Consider the following 19,072-nt stretch of genomic DNA (forward strand, 5'->3'; position numbering starts at 1 on the left):
GCCCGCTCGCCTGCCGCGGCTCTGCCGGTTTTGCCTAGGGACTCGTCTGTCACATTAAAGTAGATGCATTGCCATTCAGGGCCTCGGCGGTCCCGCAGCCTGACCATGAAATAGGCCAACTTTCATGTCTGCCTCATCCCTCCACGTCTTCCCGATCCAGTGATGGCACAGTTTGAATTTTTCCCCCCTCCATCGTCTTCCAGCCCAGCAGTTTGTGACTGAGACACAAACAGCACACCTTCCACAGATTAGCAGAGAAGTGCACTCGTTTACTAATTCATCCTTAATTCATCCTTAATTCAACCTTAATTCATCCTTAATTCATCCTTAATTCAACCTTAATTCAACCTTAATTCATCCTTAATTCATCCTTAATTCAACCTTAATTCATCCTTAATTCATCCTTAATTCAACCTTAATTCATTAGCGGATTGATCGAGTAGCCTGTGAGGTGCACTGGGACAATGAGTGAGAGCGTTCAGCTAGTTTCTGTTTAATCACTGAAACAAATTAATTTATCTAACGTTGATTAAAGCCCCGCCTTTTATTTGGTTGTCTCTGGGTTGAGCTGCACCACGATCACTTTCTCTTTTACCCACAGTGCACATGTGCTCCCAGCAGCCGGTTAGACACGTGAGGCGTCTCTTTCAGGCGTTTTGGACTGAACATGTCCGACCCTCAGCTGGAGCATATGCTGTGCTGGAGCAGAGTGGCAGCTCTACGCCGCGTGCCTTTCTGCAGGATGATGGCACTAGCTGCAGAGGAAGAGCGAGCTGTCCAGTTTGGATCTGTGACCAGACGTGCTCCAGTCACAACCAGTTGACAGGCCGAGCAGCAGCCCCCACCCCCATCGCACCCCATCTCAAAGGGGCACAGCAGCCCCGCGGCCAGTGGCCCCGACCACAGTCGGTTACAGCGTCTCCATCATTGCTGGCCAGAGCAGCCAGGAACTGACACGAGGTTGGCGGGGAAAAAAACTTAAGTGTCAGCCATATGATGGCTGAAAGGAACATCAGTCTCAGCAATTGGCCGGGCACCGCTCAGTATGCCTGCCTGTGTGTGTGTGTTTGTGTGTGTGTGTGTGTGTGTCTTGATATTGAAGCAGCATTTGAGCAGCCCCTACATCAACGTCTGGTCGTTCTACACAGACAATGTCAGCTCGCCTCGGGGCAGCAGCCTCCACAGTGGTCATATGGACAACCGCATCCCTGTGGTAGAATTAGTGATAAAAAACACACATGGCCACTGAGTGACAGTCAGCACACCAGATTCCTTTGGACAGACAGGGCTGCAAATAGCACAGAGGAGCAGTTTCTCCCTCAGACCGCAACTGGTGGTCAGGCTCCTGCCAGGCCGAGCCGCGGTCGCCAGATGAGCCCGGATAAAAGGAGAGTCGGGGGCAGTCAAAGGCACTTAAGCGCCCAAGGAGCACTTTGGCCTGTTTATTTCCCTCCTGCTTTCGCATCGCCGCAGTCGTTCGCGATTTCTCATCTGCGCTTTGGACGTGTCGCCGCTTTCTTCAGCTGTCACGCCGTCTAACCTCCAGCTCGCTTCACATTACGCCGTCTTCTGACTCCGTGTCCTCGCTCACTGAAGTAGAAAGACGGCGCTTGTTTGACAGCAAAGCGATATTTACTAACCCTCTCCTGGCAAACGCTGCTCTGCCCCGTAAGGTTATGTAGTGATAAATAACATCCATCTATTATGTTTCCATGTCCTTTCTAGTGTGTCCAGATACGCACTAATACTCGCACCATTCCCCAGAAGGATACCGTGTCCCCAGAGGTGCTGGGGGCGGGTGGGGTGCATGTAGTGGTAGCTGTTCTGGAGGCAGGGAGGGGAGGCAGGCAGCAGTTGGTGTGCAGAGAGCAGCGGCTCAGGCTGGCTAGTTAAGAGCTTCTCTTTCCTATCCTCCATCTGCCAGGGACCGGGGTTGTGATTTGAGCTCCAGCAGAGCAGAGCAGGGAGGAGATCGAAGGAGGGGTGGATGGCGAGAGGGAGGGGGGGGGGGGGGGTTGCTTGGAAGAGACAGAAAAGGGAAAGTGGTAGAAGCAGGATGAGGCGGGGGAGAAATGACCAGCAGGAGGAGACGTGGAGATTCTCGTATTCTCCTCAGTGTCGTTATTTTCTTAAAATCGCCGTTCAGCATTTTGCCTCTTTACCAGACGCCGCCGGGGCGGGCAGGGGGGGCGTTTCCCCCGTTTTGTGCATTTCTGATATGGCCTCTGCTTCAATCATTACAAAGTCACGTCCACTGTGTGTTTGTAAATATTTCCAGGATGTCTCACCATCCAGCCACCCAGGCTCATGTGACTGGGATTCAGCTTCACAGTGCTTCACTCCTCCCTCTGTTCCTCCGCCTCACCCTCTCCCTTCCCTTCCCACCCCTTTCCTTCATTCTGTCAGCGTTTAGCCCGTGGTTCCCTGCACCTCACTGGATCCTGGGAGAGCCTTCCCACCGCCTCCTCCTCTTCCTTTGCTTCTCTCCTACTCCTCGCCTCCTCGCCTCCACCACCTCTCCTAGGCTCCTTTCCTGGCCATGCTTTGGGAGTGACTGAGAGCTCCCTCTGTGAGGCTGAGTGTCACTTGAGGTGACCCAGAAATGATAACTCCAGATGAACCCTGGATGTGTGGTAATCTAACCACCGTGCCCTACAGCAGAGAGGAGCCAGGCACTCGGGGAGGTGCGGGGGTGGGCGGGGGGACAACCAGGCGACCTGCTTGGCGCTGTAGCCGCGGTTTCGCCGATTTAACCAAGCGCGCTGCAGCGCCTGTCTGGGTATCGTGCTCCTAGCGCGCTGTGTGTGCGCTCCGTGTTGTGCTACGCTGTGAAATAGATCTCAGTGTTGTTGCATTATTGATGAGATACACTGTGATGTCAGCCCAGGCTGAAGGAGCAAAGCAAAGTGACTGTTAGCAGCGTGCCACGTGATCGTTTGCAGAGGTGTAATTAACTGCCACCCTTTGCTCGTTCACGCAATATTCTATCCACTCGTTTTCAATTGAAACGAGTCCATCCGTGCACGGCGCCGCTCCGTGGGGAGCACGAGCACGTTTGGGTTCTCCTGTTGTTTTTCTGGATGACCTCCGTTTCTCGTGTTAAAGATGAACGCGCACTTCAGGAGGAGCTAAGTGCTCTTTAAACGCTTTTGCACTCTCGTCCCGGTGATACCGTTTAATGCACGATTGTCAGTTTGTATTTCAGGTGCAGAATAATAAGAAATAAACCTCGCGCTCCTTGTGTTTACCTCTTAAATTGAGAAAATACGGTCTCATTAAGAGAGACACAACCAAACCGTCCTCACAACATAAACACTATTAATATTTACGAAAATCTTGACATTATTAATTATTGGTGAATTTTTCATCAGCGTTTCTTTTTTTCATTAGATGTTGCAACACAAGGCCACACAAGGCAAGTGTGTGAGTCGACTTCCTGGCTGCACACACTTATTATTGCTTTGAATTTGTATGAAGTTTGTCAGCTCAGTTCCTCAGAAAAGGATCCGGGCGTGCAGTGTGCCACACATATGTCTTTTTTTTTTTGTCTTATTTGTGTTTTTAATGAAATGCATCAATAAAATTAGACTAAAAAGTCTGGTAGGAGTCACGTGTCGTCTTGTATTAATGGATCCAAACCCTCCTGAGGTCGCACATTTTTATTATTCGTTTGTCGTCACGAAAATATGAAATCAAGGAAGTCAGAGAAGGGGGGAGGCGGGGGGAACAAAAAAAACTGCGACCTTTCCTAATAGGCAACCCTCCGCTGTTTTGGTCCAGTACCCACATGATTAAAATGCGCACAATTCGTCAATTAATGAGCACTTTTATTTTGAAAATGGCTTCGATTTGGTATTTGGTTATTCAATACCAAAACATTTTCCCCTCCAGGCGTGTGTTGCTGCGCTCCCTATCTTTGTCAGATTTGATTGATCCGGTTTGACTTTACACCCTAATTATTTATTCACACAAACCTCTCCAGCCAGTGAGACTGTAACCGCGCTCAGCTCACGTCAGTCTCCTATAATACGATCGGTGTGTGTGTTTATATTTAAAAATAAAAGGTAAAGAAGCTATGATGGGATTATAACTGTTTAGGCCCAGATGTGCTTTCGTTTCTGTGCAAACGCTGGTTTATTCATATTAGGTGCGTAAAATGAATAATAATAATGGTAACCATGCAGGAGCTGGATTCATTTACAGCACAGGCTGAGTTGGGGTGTTTAAAGGACAAATACATATTTAATTGCTACATTTTATTTTATACAGTGAGAGTTTTTTTGTTTCATTTGGCGACCACCGACTTCACCGCTTTAATTCAGAAGCACATCACAGATTATAACCTACATGCTGAGTAGGCCATTGGCTCATGGCTCCCCGTTTTCTGTGTGCTGCGGTGTGTTGAGGGCCGTCTGCCTACGAGAGAGGAATATTTAAATGTCTTGTGTTTTAATTGACGCCCGAACTAGAACTGTAAGCTCAGAAACGAGGAACAGCCCCCCATCTACCGGCAGCCTCTCCTCTGTCTCCTCTGCACACTGCGCACAGTCCGGAGCGGCTCAGTCTGCACGCTGCACAGGGATCTCACACACTGCACAGCCGCAGGTAAGACTTTTTTCCATAGCTATTTATTCTTGAGGGCAACGCTTATAATATTAATAATAACAACAACAATAATAATACTATTAGTAACACAGAGAGGGCTTTGGGGGGGAAACGAAAGGAGAAGCGGGGAGCGTGTGAAGCAATGCGCGACAGATCTGATGCGTGATAAAGACAGTGACATGGGTGATTTTGTCCAGGATAAAAGCGCAGATTTTATCGATCGGTGTGTGTTTAAAAAAAACCTTATATATATTTTTCTTATTATTAATTTTTCTGTTTGCCTAAATCAGTCTTGATTATGCACATAAATAACAGATTGGAATTTGCACGCCAGTAAAATCGTGCGAAACACAAATGTATGCGTTTTATGAAAATACAGGCAAAATGTCGCTGTGTGCGTGACTGTGATATTATTATTATTATTATTATTATTTTTATTATGTATTTGACAAACGTCAGTGGCCCACTGAGCCGACTCTCGCCATGTCAAACAGAAATGCTGACACTGTGGATTTTTGTGCTTTAGTGCTTTTCCAAAGCCTTAAAATAAATTCAATTCCTTAAAAAATAATAATAATAATAAATTAATCTTTAACTTGGATAAATCACTCTCCCTGACTAAAGCTGGAATGACACACAAAATCACTGTTTTATTTCCTACCGTTTTTTAAAGTCACTTTAAAAATACTGAAGGTGTAACAGATTTTTTAAAAAAGATATTTCAAAATAAAAGTGACTTTTTTTTCGTTTTGTAAAAAAAAATATACATTTAAATAGTTTTGGTCAAAATCCGAAGTGAAATAAAAAGACAATCAGACAAATAAAAAGCTTCAAGAATATTTTTTAAATACAGAAAAAAACAAAATAAACCAAACAGCAGCTACAAAGACCCCCCCCCCCTCGCCCCCCCAGCCCCTTGGTGTTCACTGACACATTGGTAAACGCTCTTCAGTCATATTAAATGTCACTGCTGGAGGCAACGGGCCACAACAGCGTTATTTATCGACAATAACGCTTTCATTAAAAAACAAATAATAATCATATTTTCTTTAAAAACTTCTTCATATTTAAAACACCCTTCTGCCTAATCCGCAGAGAAGACGCAGAATGGCAGGAAAACTGCAGTCAAGATTAAAAATCGCACACAGAGCTGAGCTTATCGTTCCACTCGGGGCGTCTTTGTCCAGGTGAAATGAAATCCTCGTGTCCTTTTTGAGTGGCCCTTTCCCCCACCACTCTGCGGCTGGTGCCGGGACACTGCAGAGCGCAAATGAGCGTCATGGGTTTGACAACAGCTGCACGTCCAGCCCGTCCAGGAGGGTTCAAGCCTCGTCTTATAGCGCTGCTATCAAGGGGCCTCCAATTAAAGCCAACACAACTTCGCTTGGTGCTCACGCGCGTGTGTGTGCGTGCGCGCGCGCGTGCGGTGAGGTGGATGGGTGGTGGGAGGTTCACGTGATAATGTAACACGTCTTGAGATGAAGCATCCACACCTGCAAACCTCCCCGAGCTTTGCTAAATCTATTAACGGGACTGATGTTTGTCTGTTTATGAAAATAATGCCGTCATCGATCTTACAAAGACCACAGCTCGCTGGCGTGGGTCCAGCTGGAAGGTCACGCGGCCAAAATCTCCAATTAATGAACGAATTAATTAAAAAAATATAGTTTTGTTGTCACCAAGTCTGCAAACTGGAAGCTGAGCGCGTTTTATTTCCTGGCTTTATTATTTGGGCAACAAAGCTTTCCACACCCTTTTAAAACTGACACAGATCGTTACTGCAGCCCCCACTGCGCCCTGCGTAAAGCAGACCATCTTTGGAGATAGGGATGGAATTTTAAAAAGCATGAATTTCTAAAAATATGCAATAGCTGGTTGAGGTTTCCCTGTGGCGACCACCAACTGGAGGTCTCTCTCTCATCTCGCCTTTACTTCCACGTTGCTTCTTATAAAGCCCGTAAGAAGAAAAGCGGAAAGAAAGAGAAAAACACAAACAAATGAAATGCGGAGACTACACAGTTCTCGGCTGCTGTCAGATCAACTCTCCAGCAGGTAAACAAGGTTTCGGCCTAATTCGGCAGACAGAGAAAAGACGAAGGGCCGCGTTAATGAATCCTTGACAGTGGATAATGACTGCTTCAAAAGAGCGTTTAAAAGAGGGAGAGAGAGATTTCTATACATGTAAGCGTGCTCGGCTTGTCTGAGTAAGGAGGCTGTTGTTACCTGGATACATTTGATTCATTAATTAATTCAGTTTTTAATCAAATCTCATTCATTTGGGCTGAAAACAAATCACATTGTTTCAAAAATGTTCAATTGAATCTGTCCCCGCCCTCCAGCCTATCACTGATCACTGCCCCGCCCAGACAGAATATTTATGTCACAAACACAGTGTGTGTGTGTGTGTGTGTGTGTGTGTGTGTCGGTCTGGTCCAGCTCACACTTCCCAAAAACTCTTCCAGTCTGACCAACTGAACTTTTATTAGAAAGCGTCTTTAAGCGTGAGACACGAGTTTATTCCCACTCGTGAGGCGTCCGGTGGAACCACAGAGGGCCTCGGTCGCCTGCTTGCGATGCAGATGCTTTCATAAATAAATCTAATATATTTGCACCGACTTTGCGCAGCTTACGTTCCCGTCGTCTCGCCTTTAAATGGCAGAACAAACGTAATGAAAATGTCAGTACCATAAAGCAGTGGTCCAGAGTCGCGGCTTTTTGAGGGGAGAGTGACATCTCTTTGTTGCTGAATAGAAATCAGCGGCGATGCAGGGAGAGAGAGAGGTGGGGAGAGGGAGGGAGGGAGGGAGAGAGGAACTCCTCCTACCAAATTATTCAGACTGGGCCGGCTCTGCTCTCTTCACAAATAGGACACGGTTCTCAAATCCAGGCAGTCCCAACCTGACCTCCAAGCACCGAGGAACCCCGGACTGGGAAACTGGGAGAGAGAGAGAGAGTCACCAAAAAGAAACAACAACACACAAAAAAACTTTGTGTCATTATTTTGGCCAGTGTTCACACTCCCTCCCCTCCTCCCTCCTCAAACTCCACTTCCACACCGGCCTGTCGCATCATTTGGACTATATGTTTTTTTTTTTTTGGTTTTTTTCCTGGAGGAGAGACATTCACAGGAAGAAGGAGAGCTCCTCCTGCCCCACTCATGCTGTAGTTTCTTCGTTTTGTCCTTTTTCTTCCCGTTGCTTCTGCTGAGGAGGTGATCTGAATCTCTGGGGTTGTGTCTATTTTTTTCCTTCTTCTTCCTTGTGCCTCTTTTTAGAGCCTCAGAGCCCATTTGGATGCGCTGAGAGAGCGGGGCGCAGCGCTGCAGTGCATTATATGGAAGTTGTGGGCTGCAAGACAGAGGCAGGCAGTTGCACGTTGCGTCCAGGACCTGGAGCCATGCTTTTCCACGGGATCTCCGGGGATCACATCCAAGGAATCATGGAGGAGATGGAGAGAAGGTCGAAAACGGAGTCTCGCCTGGCGAAGGGCATGCAGCTGAACGGGAGAGAGTCGGTAAGAGCCAGGCCGAGCCGTGTGTGAAATAATGGCTAAAAAGTCGCGTTAGTCTCACTTACCGCAAGACCGAAAAACGGCACGTTAACGTGCCCGGAAACGTGCCGTGGTAAGTAGGAGGCCAGTGAGGAGGAATCTCGTCTTTATCCATATTATTCTCTCGGATATGATCGATTTCATAGCAGCACTGTTCTTTTAATGGCTGCGTCTTCTTCTTCTGCAAAAATAATTGGTGAACGACAGATTTTAATTCTGCTGTCATTATTTGTAAATCGATTTAAAGCACCGTTTTAGTCTCGTCATCAAATAAAACGAACATTAATGTCGGCGTATTTTTTCTCCGACAGCGTTTTTGAATTTTTCATATTTGCAAACTGAAGCTGACCTGATTTTTTTTAATTAAAAATTATTAATTTTAGCATTTTAAATTTATTCGTAAATTTAATTTTAAAACACGAACATCATCTGTATTTTTCCTTCTCGATGCTAAAATAAATTCATACGTATAACAGGTAAATAGGCTTAATTCATAGATATAATAAGTCAGACCTATTTGCACATTAAGCTGCTGAACCATAACTGAAGCTTTCCAGGTTTAAAAAAGAAAAGTTGAATTTTATGGCCAGCATTTCGTTTTTTTGCTTTTCTTCTTTTAAGCACAATGTTCTGACCATTTTCCCAGCAGTGGTTTGAAGCGATCAGCTGCCATGAGCCTTGTTTTCCTTCTTTGTCCCAGAACATGCCTTCTATGAGCCCAGAGAAGCCAGCCCTGTGTGCCGGCTGTGGCGGCAAGATTTCGGATAGATACTACCTCCTGGCCGTGGACAAACAGTGGCACCTGCGGTGCCTCAAATGCTGTGAATGTAAACTAGCGCTGGAGTCGGAGCTAACGTGTTTTGCCAAGGATGGGAGTATCTATTGCAAGGAGGATTACTACAGGTAAGAAAACTGAAAGTTTTACGGGCTTGCTCCTAAAATCGCGTGTCCCTCTTTCCCCTCTGTAACCTAAACCCAAACCCACTGACCCAGTTAGACAGTGACCTATTTATATGTGATATTAGTTTCCAGCTCTTAAATAACCATTTCAGCAATCACTGAGCAGTCAGCGTTAATCAACAGGCTGCAGGCCTCGGACTGAAAAACATCCCAGCTGTCACTAACGTGAGCTGCCTGCTGCTAACCGGGGATAAGTTTGAACAATGAAACGGTGCTCACTCTGTAGCCTGGTGTGTAATGCAAACACGGACTTAATGCACACGTCACCTTCTTATCCAAACTCTTATTATTATTTAATTATTATTATATTAAAGTAATGCGAGTGTAGCTCCAGACAAACAGCTGGACAAAAATGTCTTATCCTACATTCTTAACGCACATTTTTACGGCACTGCTTCGGCTCAGGCTGTTAGTTACGCTCTGTAATTATTACCTGTGTATTTACCTGATAGTGTTGCTGAACATATGCTTGTATTATTCGTGTGTCGGGCTAGCGTTCGTGGGTTTATTGTGAGGTTGTGTAGCGACTCTGCGCGCACATGTACACACCCAGTTCTGGGCCAGATGTGGCTCTCAGAATGCGACCTCAAAATATAGGCCTGCGTTAGTGGACGCTGGAGCCGCGTACAGGCCGCTTAAATAAGGCAGGCCTTACTCTTAGCTCGTGACACTGCGGGTTAGATTTTAGTTTTTAGTACCCCCCCCCCCCGCCTGCTGTTTGTCCACTCTGGTCTTTACGGATGAGGAGTCTTGACTGTGTGTCTGTTCCAGAAGGTTCTCCGTGCAGAGGTGCGCGCGTTGCCACCTCGGGATATCGGCCTCGGAGATGGTGATGCGAGCGCGCGACTCCGTGTACCACCTGAGCTGCTTCACGTGCACCACTTGCAACAAGACCCTGACCACGGGCGATCATTTCGGCATGAAGGACAGCCTAGTGTACTGCCGACTCCACTTCGAGACGCTGGTGCAGGGACCGGACTACCACCCCCAGCTCAACTTCGCCGAGCTGGCAGCCAAGGGAGGCGGCCTCACTCTACCCTACTTCAACGGCACCGGCACGGCACAGAAGGGAAGGCCACGCAAGAGGAAGAGTCCGGCCATGGGGATAGATATACCGAGCTACAACACAGGTGAGACAGCTGAGCTGCTCGGAGCTTCATTTCACAACAACAACGACGACACAGACACGCTCACAATAAAATCCCCTTTTAGTTTTGGTGTGGAACGAATCGCTCACATCTGCTGGAAGTTTTAGTGCAGGGATGTTTCCAGCAGAGGAGGACAGTGAAACCAGGAAAAACACGCCGAGCTATGATGTTGTCATCACACACAAAAACCTATGAAATTAAACATTAAGCAGATTCTCGCGAACATTAACGAAACACCAGTTTAGGAAGCCTCCGCTGCACAGTGAGTGCCTGAAATGATAAAGGCTGTCAAACGGTGTTACCTTAATTCATCTTTTTCCTCTTTCCATTTATTTCCTTAAAAAAACAAACAAAAAATCGGGTGAATCAGAAAAAATCCAGAGAAATCTCACAAATTTGTTTTTTGTTTTTTTTTTGATGGGCAGTTGCATTTTTTCTGTCGCTTTCTAGTTGTAGTCGGGCCCTTCAGTATCTCCTCTATAACACCGATTATTTCAATAAATGAAATGGACGCATTCGTAACGCAGGCCTTGTTGTAAACGCACGTGAACGTCTTGCACCGGCGCTCGGAGCTGCGGGCTAATTGATCCGTCCACGCGTCTTTTACGCACCGTTTCCGCCAACAGAATGATCGAAAGTTGACCTCGCCGACAACCTGCTCATCGACTTTTATAATTAGAGCGAATTTAGGTCATAACACGTGAAAAACAATGTGTTTGAACGGAGTAAACGTAACATAGAAAAGAAATCGTGGACAAATAAACGTCCGAATATTCCGCGTGTTTCACTTTTATGGAAGGAACAAAAAAAATAAATTTAAAACACCGCTGGAAAGCAAATGAAGCCAGTGTTAAACGTGTTGAAAATGCTGCACTGGATCGTCGAGTGTTATAACCCGACCCCGGCCCTCCCTGCAGTGTCCCCATTTTGTTCTTGCTTTCTGCGAATTAGTGCGCGGTTGAGAAAGTTTGGCATTGTGCGCCAAGTTTCCTGTGTTCCCAGTGAATGGGTAGGAATAGGGGTAATCTGCGCGTTAATTGTTCTTTGTTAATTGAAGGTGACGTTGGAATCCCTGGCCTCCCGTGCGGCGGTCAGCACAGTTCTCAGGGACAGAGCAGCGGCGCGCAGAGGGGCCTGCTGCAGGGAGAGGCCGGGGGCTGAGAACGCAGCGCCGTACAGTCAGCGCTCCGGTTAAACGAGCTTCGGTTTGTTATTCCTGAACACAATTCTAGGGGATTATGCAAATTCCAGTTTCTCACTGATGCTCTAATAGGAAAAAAGCCATTGTAGTCCCGTGATTTTGTTTCTGCAGTAAGAATAAGAGATTACGCTCATTCTGCCTTATAACAGGACGAGTTCAAATAAAATAGGAATAAAATCCACGCTCGCAGAAAAAGGCCCAAAGCGCAGCTACAGTGATGTCCATGTGAATTAATTGGTATGCTCCGCAGACACAATAAAAGTCCCAGAGGGAATATAATGTGTTCATTTGGGACTCTTCAGAGAGTCGAGTGGAAACAGCATCAATTTTTAAAAGGATATTTTTGTTTTCAGCCACATGTAATTAATTTAAACATTAAAATGTTAAAATGACCTCACAAATGAGAGATTTTATTTTATTTTTTAAAATTAAATTAAAACGGCATCAACTGAAATAAATATATATGCACACATATTTATTTCAAAGCTCTTTTTCCTCCACTCTGCATCACCGACACACTTTTATAGCATCACTGTGTTGTTCGTATAAATGGCTGCACAGATCAGCAGCCTCTTATTCATAACAAATAGGAAGAGGTTTTGTTTGAGGTTTTTGTTCCTGCTTTTGCAGCACATCCATGTTTGTTTTCACCAGGGAAAGGTGTGTGAGTCTGCTGTGGATTCCACAGCAAAGCTGGGCTTGTTTGGATACAGAGACCCCTAGTGGGTAATGTCTAGTTAAACACAGCAAGACTGGAACAGAAGAGCACAAATGTCAGTGATTGTTAGAATAAAGCTGGATATTCAAACATAATTAAAGCCTTTCACACGTATCGCTGTTCTTCTTTTAAACGATGTGTAATTTAGCCCAAAAACAGCTCAACAGGAAACACTTTAAAACTGAGAAATCCTATATTTCTATATTTTTGCTGCTTTTGCAGCGACGTGAGAGATTCAGATATTTTAGACGTGCTTTCCTGAAACACTTCTTCTATGTGAGGATCAACATAAATCCATTTTCATTGTATGTTTTTAGACGAAATCTCATAAATTCTGGGATAATTAAAAAATCAAATTGTGTTTGAAAAAAGCTTTTTTCTTGCAGTGACAAGCAGCACTGCTGAGCAGCGCCTGCGTTTAATTTACTGGATCCGTTTTAAGTATTTTACACACTAAGCTACTGACAAATGAGGCCCATTAGGCCTATTAGTCTTTGCAAACACAAGCAGAAAGGATTCAGCCGCGTCCCAGCGTACAGTTAAAATTCATCATTTTGCTGTTTCTTGTTTCAGATCTGCTCACAGACACGAGCCACACACCGCGCTTTATTTCCCTTTTAGCCGCTTCAGTCAGCTTCTCGGCTTGTTGAGGATTTTAATTGTTATCAGCGCTTTGACGAAACGCCGTGACGACACAGAACAGCTGTTTCTGCCTCAGCCTGTCAGTGGAAATCTTTTGTCTCTTTTTTCATCGGCGTCAGTTGGAAATCACCGGAATGAAGCTGTTTTCTTATCGTTACAGCGGCGCTAGTGGCCTGGGGCACAGTGCAAACGAAGTCTGACACACGGGGCTGTTTATCCAAATGTAAACTGACCTGCCAAAGTTTCTTTTTCAAAGCCCGCCTCACGCTCTGCCCTCTCTCCAGGCTGTAACGAGAACGACGCCGATCACTTGGACCGGGACCAGCAGGCCTACCCTCCGACGCAGAAGACCAAACGCATGCGGACCTCCTTCAAGCACCATCAGCTGCGGACAATGAAATCCTACTTTGCCATCAACCACAACCCCGACGCCAAGGACTTAAAGCAGCTGGCCCAGAAAACAGGCCTCACTAAGAGAGTCCTACAGGTAAGCAGAGTCATCGCTACTAACGCCGCTCACCCCACGTGTGTGTCTGCACGCCACTCCTCCTCCTCATTGACACCAAAGTGATCATTGATGTCGTCATCTTTTTTAGTTTTGCTTTCTTTTGTCGGTCCATTCAGTCATTAGATGTATATCCAAGGGGTTTATCTATGTAGATGTTGTTTCTTTCTTCCTTTTTCTTTCTTTTGGAGGGAAAGAAAGGAGAAAGTAGTTAACTCTTCTATTGCTAACTTTGCTAGTAGCCAGAGTGCACTAGGTGTAATGAAACTGTCACAGTTAAAAACAACCAAATCAAACAAATCAGTAAATTGTAGCATTTTGTTTTGATTTATATAAAAATCCACATTCTTGTATTGAGTGTTCAGGACAGACTCACTGGTTCATTGTTGCCCCTTAAGCCCCGACTAATGTATCATACAGAGATTCATATACTTGAGACAACTTTGAAACAGTAACAGCTGTGATGACTTGTAAGCTAATGTACACATGATCTGATACTTTAAAAAAAGAAAAGAAAGTTCCTTAAAGCACTAAAAGTAAAAGCCACATTGGGATTGGTTTGCAGGTTTGGTTCCAAAACGCAAGAGCCAAATTCAGAAGGAACGTTTTGCGACAGGAGAATGGAGGTGTTGATAAGGCTGATGGCACCTCACTCCCTCCGCCCTCATCCGACAGTGGGGCCCTGACCCCCCCCTCCAGCGCGGCCACACTAACAGACCTGACAAACCCCTCTATCACTGTAGTGACCTCCGTCACCTCTAGTTTGGACAGCCATGATTCGGGGAGCCCTTCGCAAACTACCTTGACAAACCTTTTCTAACAAGCTAGCAGACTGATTCTGTTTGGGTTTGTTTCCCTTTTTTCTTTCTTTTGCTTTTCTTTCTTTGTTTGCTTTCTTCAGTTTCACATTTTATTTTTTTAAAGTGACACCTTTAAGTCAAGCAGAGACAGCTCCCTGGAACACAAAGTGCTGCGCTGTGCAAACAAGAGCAACAAGAGCAACGAGCAGCAGCGGCCGCATTAAGACACGAGGAAACCATTTTAATGTGTAGCATTTGAAACTGCGGATGCAGAGATTGACTCGGGACGGGACGTTTTTGGAGGCGAAGGCTTTAGGAAGGAAAAAAAAGTTTGCCTGGAAAACTTAATTTGTACATTTGTCTTGATTCTGGTTAAAAAAAGAGTGAAAACGAGCCCTCCTTAATTTATGCTTAATTGGTCAAGTTTAAAAACGTGCCGCTACTCTGCCCTCAGACCTGTACATGTATGCACTGTGTTCGCACTATCCGATTTAAATATTTTCTTTCTGTTTTGGACTCATTTGGGAAAAATAAACTTGTAGAATGTTCTGTATATGGGTAACTCCAGAAAACAGGCTTTAATTATTTCCGAATGTTTCGGTCTTAAAGACTGAGTTGGATGGAATCAGAGCTGCACGCGAGAGAAAGAAGACGAAGGAGAAAAACGTGCAGATAGGAAACTTTACTGTGACGAGGAGAGAGAAGCGAATCCCTCGATCTGTACAGTGGTAACTGTTCAACGTGCGACGTCGTCACCTTTTCGACAATTAGAAACCGGCCGCAGAAATCCTGATTGGAGAGCAGTTAACGATTGTTTTCACGACAGAGCACTTTTTGGTTTTTTGCCTTTTTTTTGTCGTCGTCTCGTCGCAGATTAACCACGGAGAAAAAGCCTGGCGAGCGTAGATCCACAGCTAAACTCGATTGCACAGTGACGATACACTGCCCAGTGAGAAGTGCATTATTGTTTTTATCATGTTGCTCAGGGTAACGAAAAAAGAACAGAGCAGGGCGAGGAGCGAAGCGGCCGCGACGTAGATTTGCAGAGCTGACATGAACATTCAGATGACCTCATAGAGGTGGAGTCGTGAGAGGCGGCCAGCGGGAAATCGCTGTCCGTGCGTTCTCCTTTTCGGCCGTATACTTCTGCTTCGTTTAACGACACTTGCCACTGAACAGACCAAAAAAAGGGAAAAAGAAAAAACCACGTTTCTTCTGGCTGAAAGGTAGAGAGCGAGAGGAAAGGAAAGGGCGAGCAAATCTTCAATGGAGTCGACGCATTTCGTCGCGAGCGGGCGTCACGGTTCGTTCCGTCGGGGGGCAAAGGTGGCGCCCCCGATCTACTCGATGAAGTAGATACCTAACTCAGTTCTTCTATGTGCCTTACGCTATAACTTGGGAGAAGTTTGTGAAATTCAGGATCTATGTGTTCTTTGTTAACTGATTCACATCCTTTTTGGCGCCTCACTAGTTTTGTACTGTTTTGCATCTTATCTCCGAAGATCTTTTTATGGTGTATCCTGTTAAAAAGGGGGCAGCGATGTCACAGGAAGCATTTGTGCACTCTTTCAGATATAGTTGGGTAATCCGAGAACCTTATATATTGATCTTCGTGTTAATAGTTGAGTACAGTAAGTGTTCTATCAAGATTGTCCATGTTTCCCTGTTTCTTGACAAAGATGGTGTATAGAAACTATTTCCCCTTAAATATTTATGGACCAAACGGTTGTTATATATCTTATTAAATTTGTGTGAATAAAAAAAAAATACTTTGCTTTAAATGGGTTTTTATTTTTCATTACACTCGCCATTTTTCTGTTCTTTCTTGGATACAGTTTTTTTTTTTTTGAGTTTTGTTTCTCACATCAACAAACGAGAACGCATTCAGTTATTAATGACCAGTTAAACGTCCTCATTTTTGCCTCCATTTTTAATTTCTACTTCCTCTTTTATGATGTTTATGGTTTTAACGTAATGCCCCATGGATTTGCATCTAAACCCTGCAGTCGAAAATATGAAATTGCTTTTTAATGCATGAACATGGCTTTAAATTTTAAATTAAAGGAATGCTGCAAAGCATATATTGATTTCTATCTATATTCGTATATATATATATTTATGCATAACATATTGGTAAACCTAAAATGAAGTAAGAGTAAATGCAGACCGCGTAAAGCCAGGTTGCTCTGTAGTTAATATATTCTTACTCTATCATTTCTTTCAGGGAGAACAAATCTTGGGGCATTACAGCCATACATCCCGACGTTTGAAAATTCCCTAAAGTATTAAGAGAAGGGGAAAACTTTGATGGGAATTCCTCACCATTGAAGACAAAGACAATATTAGCATAAGATTAGAGCGTAATGAGAGCGACAGGGCAACCGACAGCAACAACAACATAAAAGATTAAAACCCTCAAACCCTGTTTCAGTTGCAAATGTCCAACAGGTGATTTTTGTTTTGCTTAAAGTTTGTCCATCAGCGGAGGAGACCCCCCCACCCCCGACCCCCCCACGTGTATGATATTTATGATGTGAAAGCAAATCTTTCTGTGCTGGAGTGGTTCGATGCACAAAAGTGATAATAAAATGTAACATAGTGTAGAGAAAGAGAAACCGAAGAGGCAGAACGTGATTCGACGCACACACCTGCACACGCCACAGGGTCCACACTCACATGCACACGCACGTGCGCGCGCGCCGCTGCCCCCGTGCACCTCATCCAACAACCAGCTTGCTAAATAGAAGTTTTCTTTTGTCACGAGTGTCATTCGGTAAACACGCGGCCTCCTTGAAACTCGGCAGCAGCGGGATGCCCATCAAACATGACGAGTGTATGAAGAGGACTGCAGAGCTGGAGCTTTGCCATCTGGCTGCACCGAGGGAAGGAAGTGAACAGGAAAAAGAAGAGATTCTCATTTTGCATGCACCTCGTCATCTTGTTAACATTTCTTTTCCTTGAGATGTATATTATTATTATTTCCTTTGATTTACTGTATGATTTATTGTCAGCTGCAAAAATAAAGCATATGAAAATCAAGTCCCCGAAGCACATGCAGTACCTCACGTGGGAAAAAACACTCCAAATGTCACAGTGAGGACGTTGATAGCGCTGCTTCAAGCTCATTTGTTCTTGACATTCAGCTTGCTGTAAAGGGTGAAGCGTCGCTGCTTTCTCACCTCGTCGCCGTGGATATTTATGAAAGCGCCACATCTCCAGTGTCTCGCAACATTCCTAAATATTTCGCTCGGACGCCTGAGATTCCTGCTTTTCATGTGTGTATGTCTAAAAAACCCATATTTATGGTGTACTGCCGTTGTTTCAGTGATATAAAATTATTTATTCATCTGAACACGTGATTGTTTTTGTAATAAAGGATAAAAGCAACCACTCAACCTCATACTGACCAGTGTGATTTACGCCACATGAGATATCGTGTGGAGCGTCTAATATAGGCAAGAATTCCAGCTCATAGGTGTGCTGTGTGCGTACTTTGTGTAGAAGGAGGATACACACACCATATAAAGAAGGTATGTTGTGGAAAGGGGGAAAAACATGCACAAAGAAAGGAGGAGGAGGAGGAGGAGGGGAGAGACTGGAGCCACATGGGGACCAGTAAACAGGCTGGTGTTGAATTCCAACAATGTGGAAAACAGCAAACACTTCAGTCAGTCCAAGAGGAAACCTCAGTCGCTGGGGTGCCTGTGCGGCGCTGTGGCGGCGGGGCTGTGTTCCACGGCTCTGACGGGAGGACGGTGGGCGGGTTGACGCCGCAGCGCTACAGGAAGCAGGGCTGGAGCAGAAACAAACAAACACAGCCAGCCCCGCTCGGCGCTCGGAGCTGCAGGATAAAAATTCCGGACCAAATCGCGGCCCTGCCTCGACGAGAATTTCAGGGGTTTGCTGCCGGTGGCTGCGATGCATCTCATCGGTAATGTTTGTGTTTGTCAGAGCAGAGGCAGCGCTGCTGCTTCAACACGGAATATTAAAAGGTGCACATGGATATTTGCATGGAGATAAATCTATAACAGCAGTACACTGTAAGCGTTTGTGCACTAAAAGTCTTTTCTTTAAATCAGTGAATGGTTTTAAATTCAAATAAAATATCCTCAACATGCAAAGGCAAGAACGAGGTTGTGCTCGCAGCAACAGGTGATGAATGCAGGCCCTCCTGCTCTGCCTTTCTTCTGTTAAATGACAGCTGTGTGCTGTGATGATAGAAAAACAACGCTGACTACAGTGTGTGCTCCCGACATATGTGGCGGTCCAAAAAAAGGGGGAAAAGGTTCATTTACAGATGAACAGATGGGTTTCTGCTCAGCATATAGCGCTTTAGTTTCAGTGTACATCCATTTAATTCCACTTATCCAATTCAAGGTCACGGTGAGGCTGGAGCCCATCCCAGATGGTTGCAGGTTGGCCAGTCCAATGGATCATGATGCACAATGCAACAGTGCTTTGATCAAACATGTAAAGCCACAGACGCCGTCGTGATTTTAGCTGTAAAAACCTGCAGAAATGCAACTTCCTGTGGTCAGAGCCGGCTCGTTGGATTTAAAAACATGCATTTGTGCAAATTTTGAAGGCTTTGGTTTTTAACGTCGGCTTAAGCTCGTGACATTTGCAACCAAGGTTTGATATTTGATATGTCTGTCTGAAAAATATGTTACACGGAAAGGTCGAATGAGAAACCAGCTCCAAGGATGAGGATTCTGCCTGTCATCACAGGAAGTACCCGGGGAAAATCTCCAGTCCCCGCTAACCAGGTCGACGTCAGATTCAAATGAAACCAGGAAAAATAAATACTTTGCTGAGCGTGCATCAAGTGCAACAAGTGCAAAACCCAAAGTGTGTTTCTGCAAGCGCACATCGCACGAGGTCGCACATACATTATCACACATTATCGCACGCGCGGTGACGGGCGACAGGGTCGAAACAAAGTAT

At 45.2% G+C, this 19,072-nt stretch overlaps 1 protein-coding gene across 4 annotated transcripts; it reads left to right on the forward strand.

Moving 5' to 3' along the window:
* Positions 1–4,247: 4,247 nt before the first annotated feature.
* lhx9 (LIM homeobox 9) lies at positions 4,248–17,519 on the forward strand. 4 transcript variants are annotated; one of them, XM_035911578.2, is made up of 6 exons: positions 4,248–4,605; positions 7,473–8,118; positions 8,855–9,057; positions 9,886–10,244; positions 13,108–13,310; positions 16,353–17,519. In XM_035911578.2, exons 2-6 carry the CDS (start codon positions 7,939–7,941, stop codon positions 16,407–16,409), a joined length of 1,002 nt encoding a protein of 333 aa, XP_035767471.1. In that variant the 5' UTR covers positions 4,248–4,605; positions 7,473–7,938; the 3' UTR covers positions 16,410–17,519. The 4 variants fall into 4 exon arrangements, with proteins under 4 accessions (XP_035767471.1, XP_035767470.1, XP_035767468.1 ...); XM_035911577.2 differs by lacking the exon at positions 16,353–17,519 and adding an exon at positions 13,894–15,908 and having other exon boundaries at positions 9,889–10,244; XM_035911575.2 differs by lacking the exon at positions 16,353–17,519 and adding an exon at positions 13,894–15,907.
* The last annotated feature ends 1,553 nt before the right edge of the window (positions 17,520–19,072 follow it).

Source organism: Neolamprologus brichardi, chromosome 17, assembly GCF_056152115.1.
Source record: "Neolamprologus brichardi isolate AB-2024 chromosome 17, ASM5615211v1, whole genome shotgun sequence".
NCBI lineage: Eukaryota > Metazoa > Chordata > Actinopteri > Cichliformes > Cichlidae > Neolamprologus > Neolamprologus brichardi.